This window comes from Alexandromys fortis, unplaced genomic scaffold (genome assembly GCF_014885135.2).
Source record: "Alexandromys fortis isolate MF-2015 unplaced genomic scaffold, M_Fortis_MF-2015_v1.1 scaffold_29, whole genome shotgun sequence".
Taxonomy (NCBI): Eukaryota; Metazoa; Chordata; class Mammalia; order Rodentia; family Cricetidae; genus Alexandromys; species Alexandromys fortis.
In genome coordinates this window covers 12,867,276-12,879,823 of record NW_026067891.1, presented here as the reverse complement: position 1 = coordinate 12,879,823, position 12,548 = coordinate 12,867,276, and the positions used below count along the sequence as shown (strand labels likewise).

The following is a 12,548-nucleotide window of genomic DNA, read 5'->3' as shown; positions in this document are numbered from 1 at the left end:
GAACTTCAGAAAATCAGTTTTTCCTTCCACCTTTGGGCCCCGAGGATAAACTCAGGTCATCAGGCTTGCTGGTCATCACCTTTGCCCTCTGAGCCATCTCATTGGCTGGACATTGCTGAGGCTTGAATGTGGCATTTGCTAAGTTTGTTAATCACTTTGAGTCTCAGATCCATTTTTTGTAAAATGGTGGAAGTAAGGAATACCTGCTTGAGGAGTGTGTGGTTGGGAGATGCTTTAGTCAGTAAACTGCTTACCAGGCAAGCATGAGAACCAAGTCCAATGCCAGAATCCACATAAAAACACCCGGGTATAGTGGCTCACACTTGCAATGCCTGAGTCCTGCTGAGCAGCCAGAGCAGCTGAATCAAGGAGCTCCAGGCCTGTGAGTGATCCTGTCTAAAGATGGAATTAGATGCCTGAGGAACATCAGCCAAGGGGTCCTCTGACCTCCATACACATGTGCATATACACAGACGTGTGCACGAACAGACTGGTGGAAACACATGTTCAGCCGAGCCTCTAGGCCTGCCCTGTCATCCTTTCTGCTGGATACTGACTGGTCTTGCACTGCCTGGTCCACAGGCTTAGAACAAAGGTGAATCGTTAGCTGCAGTGATGTTAGTCCTGGAAGAACATTGTGCTAAGTTCACTGGGTGCTTTAATTTCTTTCCCCTCGTATCAAAAGCTCCTCTGTCTCTTTGTAAGGGGAACTGCTCACCTATTCCCATGTGTCCTATTACGACGACTGTCCTGCTTCTTAGACAAACCTTCCCATGCCCTTGGCTTTTTCTGAGATCTTGGTTGGACTTGTGTAACATTCTTGAGCTGGCTGATTAGTTTTCTCAAAAACTGTTCTGTTTTCATGTGGACCGCAGATGGTGTCTTTGTAATGGTTCTAAGTCAACTCGTCAACTCCAAATTCTTGTTGTTGTTTTGTTTATTTTTGTGTTTGAGAAGGGTTTCTGCATATTGGGATATGTAGGCAGCATCAGGGTCCTGAGGAGAAATCTTTAGGCTCCCTGCAGGCTGGGTTGCACCGTCGCAACCCCCTGCTGCTCCTCCATGACACTCTCTTGCAGGCTTGTCCAACATGTGCCCAAGGACAGCTGGGAATGCAGCCCAATTCCAAACTGCAAACTTACTCAGAACATTTTGGGACAAACTTTTTTGCAATTTGGTGTGTGTGCAACTTGACTCTGTAGTTTAGAAGTCTGAACTTTGTAAATGACAAATGACAAAATATTGGCACCCCTCTAAGCTTAATGGTATCATGCAAGCTGTTGTATTTTGGTTTGGTTATTTTACTGTGGTAAAATAGGCACAACATTCAGAACCTTAAACAGGAGCTTCAGTCACTAACTCCCTGAACCCTCCCTGACCCCACCCTTCTTCTGAGTCTAGGGACTTTCCTACTTCTGGTGGTTTATGAGGTGTGATCAGCTGGTGCTTCATGTAAGTGTGATCAGCTGGTTGGCAAGCTCTTTTTTCTGGCTCCTTCCACTGATTAGGATGTGTTCAGAGCTTACCTATATCCTAACGTGCACGAGAACCTCATTCCATCACACAGTGTCTTCTGGCGAGTTTGTAAAATGGCTCAGTTGGTAAAGCGCTTGATGCACAAACACAGGGACCTGAGTTCAAGTTCCCAGCACTGCCTGGGAAAGCTGGGCTGGTGGCGCACACCCGTGATCCCAGCTCCATGGATGCGGAGAAGAGAGGATTCCTCAGGGTGCTCCGGCAGCTTGTCTTGTCCAGTTGCTGAGTTCCAGATTCAGTGAGCTATTCTCTCAGAAAACAAAGTAAAGAGTGATAGAGGAAGAAACACACACACACACACACACACACACACACACGAACACCCCCTCCACCACACACATACCTCCTGAGTTCTGAGTGCCACACCTGAAGAATAAATACTGTTTAAAATTCCTTTTTATTTCTCCCAGTAGAGTTCATGACTTTGTACATTCTAGGCAGTCAACCACTGAGCTACATCCCCAGCCCAACATTTAAAATTACTCCCCCCCCCCCAGGTACTATGTAGCCTAGGCTGGTCTGGAATTCAAATGTTGCTTGGGTGGCCCTTGAACCCACATCTTCCCGCCTTAGTCACGCCCCGCCCCACCCCAGGGCTAGGATTACAGGCTTGAACCATGCCTCTCAACTTTACACGGGTGCTGGGATCACAGGAAACACCACTCTACCTGATTGAAAGCCTTACTTTTTGTTGGAATAAACAAGTACACCACCACTCCTGGTGATGCCAGGCCATCCAGCCACATTTGTCTTTGGTGAATGTTTGTATAATTTATAAGTGGTTATATTCTTGTTTTGTAATTATCCCTCTACAATGGCAGTTGACACTGTCACTTAAACTTATGTCATTGGCAGAATCTTTATTAATCTGTTTCTCTGTGGGTATACATGTGGAGGCTGGGGAACAACTTGTAGGAAGCTGGTTCTTGCCTTCTGCCATGTAGGTTCCAGGGATCGAACTTGGGTCGTCAGGGTTGGCTGCAAGCACCATTTCTTTCAACCACTCCGTCCCTATATGTTTTAGTTTGTAGATTCCTGATATAGGAATCCTTCTATCAGACTTTAATATCTTCCTGGGCAAAATGAGAACAAACACAGCAGGGCGCATCTGGCTGTTTCTATTACTTAGGACATGTCCTGGGTCTCTACCACCCAGGATCCAGAACCTTCTCTTTGAGGAAAGGATCTTTAGCGTCCAATATCAGGGAGCATTGAGAGTCACGGCATTTTGTGCTTCAGCTTCAAGGCTTCCAGGTGACATCTGTTCTGGGGCCCCAGGTGAAAGTTCAGAAGGAGTCGGAGAGTTTGAGGTAAGACCTGGCCTGTTCACGTGTAAACCCATAACCCCTTCCCACAACTAACAGGCTTTGGATACACTGAGCCAGACCAGAAAACCCAAGAAGGGGGAACTCATGCTGAAGAGATGTCACTTTGGAGTGATGGTCAAATAAGGGTTTATCTTGACAAGTTTTGTTTGAGAACACAGGGTTTTATTGCAGCCCAGGTTGGCCTTGAACTCCTGATGAGTGCTGTGATCACAATTGTGTTCATGTTTCGACTCTGTCAAGTAATCAGGCTAGATTGCCAATGAAACATTAAGAATTTTCATGATGTAGGAGCCTCAAGTGACTCCAAATAACATGACCAGGTGGCTTCTTGTTTGATGGGGGCACTTCCCACTACTGCCTGCCCTGTACCTGCAGCAGGTAGAGAGTTCCTACCTGCTGTTTCCCAGGGGCACCGCCCTTGTGTAGGTTCTGGATGGCTGTGATCTCTGTTCCCTCTGAGATCAGCTGGTCTCCTTTCCCCCATTGTCTGGGAGGTAAAAGGCACTGTCCTGCCTGCCCCCAAGCTGAGCTGACCTTTTGTGACCCAGCCAAGCCTGGAACTCTGCCTTATGCTGGTTTCCCAGGGCTCCCTGACGTGGGGGCTCAGAGCTACAAGAGCAGCCAGCCTGAAGACGGCCCCATCTGACAGATTCCTCTTCCTTTTTATTGCAAATTCATTTGTTAAAAAAAATAAAGCCTTTGTCCAGGAATACAGGGACAGGGGGGTGGGAGATACTGCCCAGGGGCAGATGGATCCCCTGAAAGGCTTAGGGCTGTCTCCTCTAAGGGGCCTATTGTCCCCCACTCCTCATCAGAAATGCTAAGTCAGGGGCCCTGGGGGTTGTCACTTCCCTGGGACCAGACTGACACTTTATTCTGAGGAAGTACAATTAGCATTTCTCTAAGCCCGGGGTCTGAGATCCCAGGCCCTGCCTTAGCACCCTCACCCCTGATACCAACTGAAAAAGGGGACAGGGGCCTCCCTGGGCTTGCAGGCTTGGGGTGTGGTCATTCCCCTTTGTCCTGGATCATCTTGGTCTCCTGTATTCACACAGGGATGCAGGACTTAGCACCCCTCCTCTCTTCTCCCCTATCTTCCAGGGACCAGGCATTGACCAGTTGTCCTACCAGGTGAGAGCAGGGTCCAGAGACTGCATGGGCTCAGTCCTGCTCCCGACCCCTGGTTGTGTGGCAGCTGCATTCCTGGTTGTTAGTCTGAATGATTGTGACCTGGAGTTTGAGGGTAAAAGGCAGAACTCCTAGCTCACAAGCTAGCTAGCCTTGGTCGCCTGTCCCGATACAAAACTTTGAGAACCGAGTAATTGTGAAAAGCAGAGAGAGGCAACCTAATCAATGCAGCATGCTGGGAAGCTGGTCAGAAGCCGTTGGAGGAGCATTGCCTGCTGGCTCACTCTGCAGCTTTCTATAAGGTTCAGGCCCTTCTGACTAGGATGCTGGCACTGGCAGTGACCTGGGCCCTCCCACACCAATCCTCAATCAAGACAGTCTTTCAGCCAGTCTGATCTGGGCACTTGCTCAATTGCTCCCACTTCCCAAGTGACCCTAAGTTATATCAAGGAAAAAAAACCTGACAGGACACCCGCTGCCCGGTACAGATAAGTAGGCAATCCATAGTGAAGGAGTCCAACAGGACAGATCAAGCTTTGATTCTGTGTCTGGTTACCTATGGGTCCAAGTCTGGAGTCAGTGCTTAGCGTGAACACTGTTTTTCCAAGGCCTGTTTCACAGTGATAGATTCTCAAGGCAATTCCCACAGTTCTGAGGCCTGTGACCCTGGAACCAGCCATCCGGGTCTAGATCTTAGCTTCTGCTTAGCTCCATGCTGTCCTGTCTACACTGAAGTGTGTGTGTGTGTATGGGAGGGGGGCAGGCAGTGAGCAACCCCTGGGGACCCTGTGTGGCAGGAGACTTTGTTTCTGCTGCAGTCAACTTCATAGCTGAAATAGTGGACGTAGGCGGGTGACAGAAGAAACAGCATATGTATTTGTATTCAGTAGCCACATGGGCCCAGAGCACTGAAGTCTGCAGGTGTTTAGGAAGAGCAAATGGGCCTGCAGAAGAAGGTGGGTACCAAGTAGTATAAGTCTGCCATCCAAGCTACTAGAGAGGCTTAGGCAGGAAGGTTGCTAGTTCAAGGTCAGCCTGTGCTGTGCAGTTAAAACTCTCTATTAAAAAAAGAAAAGCTAGAGAGAAGGTTCATCTGGTAAGAGCGTTTGCTGCTTCTCCAGAAAACTCAGGATCAGTTCCTAGCAAGCACAAGTGACTTAGAACTGTCCTGATTCCAGGCGCAGGGGATCTGAAGCCCTGCTGGCTTCTGTGGATGCTAAGCACACACAGTGCACGTATACGGAGGCAGGCAAAGCAGTCATATATAGCCAACTAAAAAGTAAATCTCTTAATTCCAGATCTCTGTGAGTTCACGGTCAGCCTGTTTTACAGAGCAACTTCCAGGACAGGCTCCAGAGCAAAACAGAGAAACCATATCTTGAAAAACCAAAAAGAAAATGAAAAGAAGAAAGAAAGGAAGGAAGGAAGGAAGGAAGGAAGGAAGGAAGGAAGGAAGGAAGGAAAAGAAAAGGGAAGGGGAAGGAAGGAGATAGGAGGAAGAAAGGAGACCATAAGGGAGGGGAAGGGAGAAGAAGGAAGAAATGGAGGGAGGGAGGGAAGGAGAGAGGGAGGGAGAGAGGGAGGGAGGAAGGGAGGGAGGAAGGAAAGAAGGAAGGGCAAAGGGTGATGCTGTAGTTCTATGACTGAATGTTTGTGAAAGACCCTCGAAGAGGACCCTTTTCTCGGGAGGAGACTTCCCCGACACCAAGGAGCAGGCCGAGACCGCAAGAGGTTTATTGGGTAAACACAGGTACCTGTGGGCGGCAAAGTCTTTTCGGAGGACTTGCGCACCTGCCGACTGGAGGGCGGGCTTTTTATAGGAAAGAGCAAAAAGCAAGTTTACAGAAGCAGAAGCATGGTTATGGGTCAATCGGAATGAGGCGGGGGGGGGGGGCATGAATGGTCTCCTCTCCCAGCATGGGTGTCAGCAACAGTCATCCTGTTCCTATCTTATAGATATCATGTTTTGCAGTCAACCTGCTTTGCTGATGTCCTATCTTATTGATATCCTGCCTTGCATCATCCTATCTCGTAGACATCCTGCTTTCCTAAGCAAATGGGATGTTCTCATGAGAGCAGGCTAGCTGCTGATCTGAGAATCTTTCAAGCAAACAGGACGTTCCCCCGGGAGCATACTAGCTGTGGGTTTTGAGGAGGGGGTCTGTAGGGTCTTTCAGTTTGCTTAGCATGAGTGGTGCCTTGGGCCCGGGCCACAGTAACACAACCCCCCACACCCCAGCTACAACAAAATGTGGGGCTGGGCTGGGAATGTAGCTCAGTTGTGTTCACCGAGCACGCATCAAGTTCAGGATTCAGTTCCCAGCACAGATAAGGCAGGTGTAGTGACAGGGCCGGGGGTACAGGCTGTAAGATTAGGAGGTTCACTGTCATCCTTGGCTACAGAGCATGTTTGAGACAAGCGTGGTGTATGATGCTCTGAAAATGGGGAGATATGGTTTGGGACAAAGTCTGTCTTTCTCCTGTGCTGGAGTTGCTGTTCTTGGTAGGTGACGTTACAGTGAGGACTGATAACATTCGGGCTCCTCTGGACACCTCACCAGGGTTCAGTGAAAGCTTGTCAGATGTGAGCGGATTTCTAGTGCTGGTCTGGGTGTCCTTTGGGGTGACAGACTCTGGGTTCAGTAGAAAGTTTGAGAGTGCAGACAGCTCTCCAGAGCCTCCCTCTTTTAGATGAACTCAGCTGCCCATGGATTTTGTCCCCATACTGACAATTCCTGAGACGCCCTGGAGCAGAGAGAAGTGGGGTTTCCTACGGGGAGATCTGCAGGATGGAGACACTGCGGCCCATGTGACCCCTCATTCCTCCTTCCACAGTGTTGCTCCGGGCCGCAATCCTCTTGCCTTCATCTTCAGTGCCGGCCAGTGTCCACTTGTGTCCCCACCGCTCTGAGCCACGCTGGGCCTTGTGCAGAGCTGTCCAGGGTCCATGAGTCCAAGACTTTCGAGGAGGTGAGGCCAGAAAGGAAGGCCAGTGGGATGGAGGTGGTGCAGGGGGCTAACTGTTCTATTGGGCATCCCAGAGAGACATCCTGGGCTGGTGTCCTACCACATACCAGAGCCGAGAGGATCAGCTCAAGAACAAGGTGCTCCCTGCACGTAGTCCCCTTCTCCCTGCACACTCAGCCCCTGGCTGGGATGGCCAGTGTACACACCCCACAGTTTCCTTCCTTCTGTCTTCCTCTCCCTGTCCTTTCTCTACATTTCTCCTCCTTCCTTCCTCTTTCCTCCCCTCCTCCTCTTTCCCTTCTTCCTCCTTCAGTTGCATTTGCCTCCCAGTGCTGGGACAGAAGGCTTGCGCCACAGTGCCTGCCTTGGTCCTCCCTCACTTTCCTTCTTGCCCGCTTCCTTCTTCCCTTCTCCTCTCACCCAATCATAACCCCTCTCCCTTCCCCCTCCACATCTTCCTGCATTGACAGGTGCGCTCTGGACAATGGCTACCTGAATAGGGAGAAAGGGTTGCATTCACACCAACCTTTACTCCAGAGAGTCCTGGCCCCTAGGGGGCCAAGAGGCCAGGAGCTTTTCCCTCCTGTGTGCTGGGTTACAGACTCGCGCGCCGCTGTGTTTGGTTTATCCAGTGCCAGGGTGTTGTACCCAGGGCCTGGTGCATACTAGGCCAGCAGTTCCCAAACTGAGCCACGTCCCCAGGCCTCACAGAGAAGGATCACCTTTGCTGTGCACTGTTGGGGCTGATCCAGTGTACTCCATCTGACAGACAGGTGCCTAGGTTACTTCCTGTCTTTGCTGGCAGCGCTGCATATCCCCCACCTGCTGACCTGCCCATGCCCTGGTAATGGGTACCTGGGTAATACCATAATATCTGCTATGACTTTGTACCTGCTTCTCTAACCGCATGGCTGGAGCATGCTGGAGGGCTCATTTGTAGAATTTGAGGGACAGCTCCCAGGCCCTTCTGACTCTAAGGGTCTTGCCGTCCCAGACACAGACTACAGAGATTGAGTCGCAGCAGCCTCAAGTACGAGTGGGAAGAGAAACCGTCCAGAGCTTTAGTGGCCTCGGCAGCTGCGCTAGTGAGGAAGCTGTGTGCGGCTCAGCCCACCAGCTTTGAGGTAAGTTTTTCCAGTCCCAGGGCAGACTCAGAGCCTGAGCAGCTTCCGCATAATCTCCCCTTGTTGCCCAGCTTCACCAGCACACCCAAGCATTCGCTCTGTGCTAAGGACCTTCTCCTCCATGTTATCTAATTCAGCCCCCAGGAACGTTCTTGTCTCTGTGCCCATTGTACAAGTGAGGAAACTGGCTTGCAGAATTTGGGGACTCTCCTCACAGCCACCTAGCCAGGAAGTAACAGAGCTGGGCGGTTCACCTAGGCAGTCTGTTTCCACATTTGCCGTGGGGGAGGGGCGCCCTGTTCATTGTGGTAAACAGAAGCAGCACTCCTGGTCTCCACCAGCTGGATGCCAGCATCTTCCCTGCCTGTAGCCATGACAACCAGATTGCTATCTCTTGGGCACACGGTTGTCCAAGCTGAGAACCACGACACTGTTCTTATCTCACTTGTGAAGCTACAGGACAGACCAGCTCCTCCTGTCCAGCCCCAGAGCACTCCGTGACCCCAGGCTGTCCATTAAGCCGGTCCCATGACTTGAGGCAAGGTGCACTATGGGCCTGGGTCTCCCTGAGGCAGCCAGCAGTGCCTGTGTCCGAGGCCCCATCTTCCCTAGGAGGTCCCTTGGGCCAAAAGATAAGTTGTTAGGCTTTCCAGGGATGCACTAGCCCACAGCCACAGATCTCCAGCCCCCTTGGGAGGACCAAACCCTCCCTGTGTTGCCAGGAGACTACAAAGTCTCAGCCCCTTGCTAAGGCCAGAGGCCCCAGACAAGGTTTGTTTTCAGTCCTGAAACAAAGCCAAGACTTGGTGGCCCGTAGAGCGCAAACTCCTGGCATGTGTGTGTGTAGGGGGGGTGGGGGGGGCAGGTGTTGATGATGGAGGGGCAGCAGTGGGAATGGCCGGGTCAGAGCTTTCACCCCGGTGCCAGGGGATAGGAATATGCTTGTTGGGGTGGCTGAGAGAGAAGGGTGCACGTGTTCTGGAAGGAAACTCAAGCTATGCACATTTATTAAATGCTATAGAGTCAAGTGGGTTTGTTTGTTTTTCTTTCCTTTCTCCTTTTTGGTGGAGCTACAGACAGAACCCAGGATCCCACACATGCTACGTAAGAACACCAACACAGAGTTACATGTCAGCCAAATGCCCCAGAGACTGATACATAACACGGGCTTATTTATATGCTAGTGGTGGCTGCGGATAGTTAGGTGTTCCTAAATCCTGCAGCAAGGCTTCAGAGAGGGAGAATCAGAGCCAGGATTCTGAGGTCTCCAGATAGCATGGTGTGTGACAGAAGCTCTGTGGCCACCAGAGTGAGGGCCAGCCTAGCAGTGGCAGCCAGTCTGCTTGTGAGTAGTACCAGTGGAAGTGAAGACAGGGTGAGATTGGAGAAGGCCCATCCCACGAAGGCTCCCTGCATTCTGGGGTGGACACACTGGCCTCAAGGAGCCTGCTTTGTGCTCTCTATGTTTTTGAGACAGGGTCTCATTCTGTAGCCCAGGATGTCTGGGACTTATGATGACCCCATCTGTGCCTTCCATGTGCTGAGAGTACAGCATCTGACACCGTGCTGGGTATACCCTGTGTTTTTCTGAGACCAAGTTGGGCTCGGTCACAGTCAAGCAGTGAGGCCTCCCACACCAGCGATCCCTCAAGGTGGAGCCTCATCCCTGCCTTGGCAGCCCCATTGCTCAGCAGGCAGCAGGGTGGGCCTAGCACGATTCCTTTGGGCATGCTTCTCTAATGGCCTCGGGCTTAGGTTGCTGCAGAGACCTGGGACTAAAGGAAGGCTGAGATGGGAGGAATGAAGTCACTTCCCCCAAACTAAGCAGCTGGAAGAATCAGGGGTACGCTTTGGAGGCAGCCCTTTGTCTGTTGGAGTGTTTGGACCCTCCGTGACTGGGCATCAGGTGACCATGTTTTCCTGCCATCACTGTTGATAGGAAGAAGTTCAAGGGCTGCAGACACAGCTCAGAGGGTTTGTCTTGTATGCCCAAGGCCTTGTGTTCCATCCTTAGTACCATAGAAATAAAACCAAATTCCAAAAAGCACAGCATGCACACAAAAGCCAGTGTGCCGGAAAGGTAGGCACAGAGGTGCACCTGAGAGGCTGAGGAAGGAGGGTGGTAAGTGTAAGGCCAGCCAGGGCTGAAGAGTTAGGCTGAATCCAAGGAAACAAAGAAAGTAACGCAGGGCATGATGGCACAGGCCTTTGTTCTAGTGCAGAAGCAGGTGGACCTCTGAATCCGAGGTCAGCATTGTCTTTCTATGTAGGAGTTCCAGGCCAGACCTTGTCTCCAAAAAGTAAAAATTAAGAAACAAACAAGTAATATAATAACAAATTTACAAATTGGAGATTATTCCTTACTAAATATTTGAACTAGCTTTTTTTGGTGGCTGTCACTGGATTGCAGCTGTCAAAATGAAGTTCAATCCCTTTGTAACTTCTGACCAAAACAAGAACCACAAGGGGCATTCCATGGACCTTCTCACCATTGGAGGAAGATTGCACCTTCCTCTCTCCTCAGAGCAGAGACAGAAGTGTGAACTCGGGCTGTCTGAGGGCACGACAAAGGCCAGGAGGTTAGCAAAGTGGTCCAGGTGCACAGAAGAAATACACATTCACATTGAACAGGTGCAGCAAGAAAAGGCTAATGGCAGGCACATGTTTGCATGTGTGAAGGTGCAGGTTTGCATGTGTGTGGGTATGTGTTTGTATGTGTGCAGGTGTGGGCCTGCATGTGTGTGGGTGTGGGTTTGCATGTGTGAAGGTGCAGGTTTGCATGTGTGCAAGTGTGGGTTTGCATGTGTGCAGGTACAAGCTGGCATGTGTGCGAGTGCATGTTCATATAGGCAACCCGGAACTCACAGATGCAGGCTAGTCTGGAGAGCTAGCTTGCTCTGAGAATCATTTCTCTTCCTCTCAAGTGCTGCACTGCCAGGTGAATCTCACTCCCACCAGGGTTGATGTGGGGCTGGCTCCGCTTTCTGAGATGGGTTTTTGGTATGGGAACTGAGGATGAACCTATCTTTAACTCAGGCTTGTGGTGAGAAATGACATGCTGTGTGTAAAGCAATTCTAGGGCCCCTGTAGAGCTGGAGAGATAGCTTAGTGGTTAGGAGCACTTTGCAGAAGACCCGGGTTCAGTTCCCAGAACCTGCACAGGGTGGTTCCCAACTAGTTCTAGTTTCAGAGGATCTTCTGGTCATCACATATGACATGCACAGACACCGGCACACTCACATGCACATAATTTACAAAATCAGAGTGACTGCTTTTATAAACAGATTTATTTGGGAGTGCTGCAGTTGGGAATCCCTATGAAACTAGTCGACAATTCCCATTAACGAGCAGAAGATCACTCCCCTCTCAGGTTCCCAGGCAGGCAGCTCGTCCACACTGGGAATCTTGCTCTGTCTGCATCCTCATTTGCCTGGGGGTAGGGGCCCCTCTGAGGGAGTCTCATCCCACTCCCCCAGGCTAGGAACAGATGGGGGCACCGGCAGCCAGCAATGTGGCAACACTCAGTGGCTGATGCTAGCCAGCCAGAGTCCCCCAGAGTTTCAGGAGTACCCAACACTGATGAGGGTGACTGTATCTCTGAGCCTTGGCAGCTTGTTGGATGTGGTTGCCTATTCAGGGGTATCCAGGGAGCACCCAACCCCTTAACCCTTGACCCTTGGTTCCACAGGCTGTGTTGGTTCTGTTCATGAGTACCGTCCAAGGATGCCTGCACCAAGTGGGCCTGGGCAAGGCTGCCCAACTGAAAATAACCTTGCCTGTCCTCCCTCCCTTTTCTCTTCCCCCCCTTCCCCTCCCCTCAAGCATCTGATCTTTGCATGATGTGGTTGCTGTGGCATAGACATGGATCTTTACCAGCGTGGGCTGAGTTTTGCTCTCTGTACGGCAGGGCGGGACTGTGCTGCTGATCAGGAGATAGCCTGAGGAGAGCCTGGCAGCGCAGCTGCTGGGGGCTTGGTCAAGGCCGTGACAAACAGCTTTTCTTTCTCCTTTAAGATAGCGTGAATGCTGTCTGGCGTTTCTCTGTATTTCTCATTTTAAAAATTTAGTTTACCATCATGTAAATTTTTACTTTTAAAAAATTATCTGACTGTTCTTGTGCAGGTGAAGTGCGCATGCAGATGCTGGAAGACAGCTCTGGACAGTTCTCTCCTTCCACCCTGGGGTCCAGGAATCAGTTCACTTGCCAGGCCTGCGGGGCAGGTGTCTTCTCCCTCTGCCACCTCTGCAGCCTCTTCTGCACCCAGCCCTACTTACTCACCACAGCGAGGCAACATGGAGGCCCCTTTGATTTTGACAAAAAAACAAACAAACAAACAAAAACAAACAAGCAAACATAAACCCAGAATGCTTTGGAATATATATATGTGTGTGTGTGTGTGTGTGTGTGTGTGTGTGTGTGTGTGTGTGTGTGTGCTTGTTCATTTTCACAGAAGGCACACCCTGA

General features: G+C 50.7%; 1 protein-coding gene across 1 annotated transcript in view; it reads left to right on the top strand.

The window, feature by feature from the left end:
- Positions 1-2,153: 2,153 nt before the first annotated feature.
- The window catches only part of LOC126498116 (uncharacterized), a 93,849-nt gene continuing 83,454 nt past the window's right edge, over positions 2,154-12,548 (top strand). Inside the window, 5 exon segments of the mRNA XM_050136458.1 lie at positions 2,154-2,174; positions 2,776-2,846; positions 6,828-6,875; positions 6,877-6,918; positions 7,954-8,212. Coding sequence (XP_049992415.1) covers positions 2,154-2,174; positions 2,776-2,846; positions 6,828-6,875; positions 6,877-6,918; positions 7,954-8,212 — 441 coding nt within the window.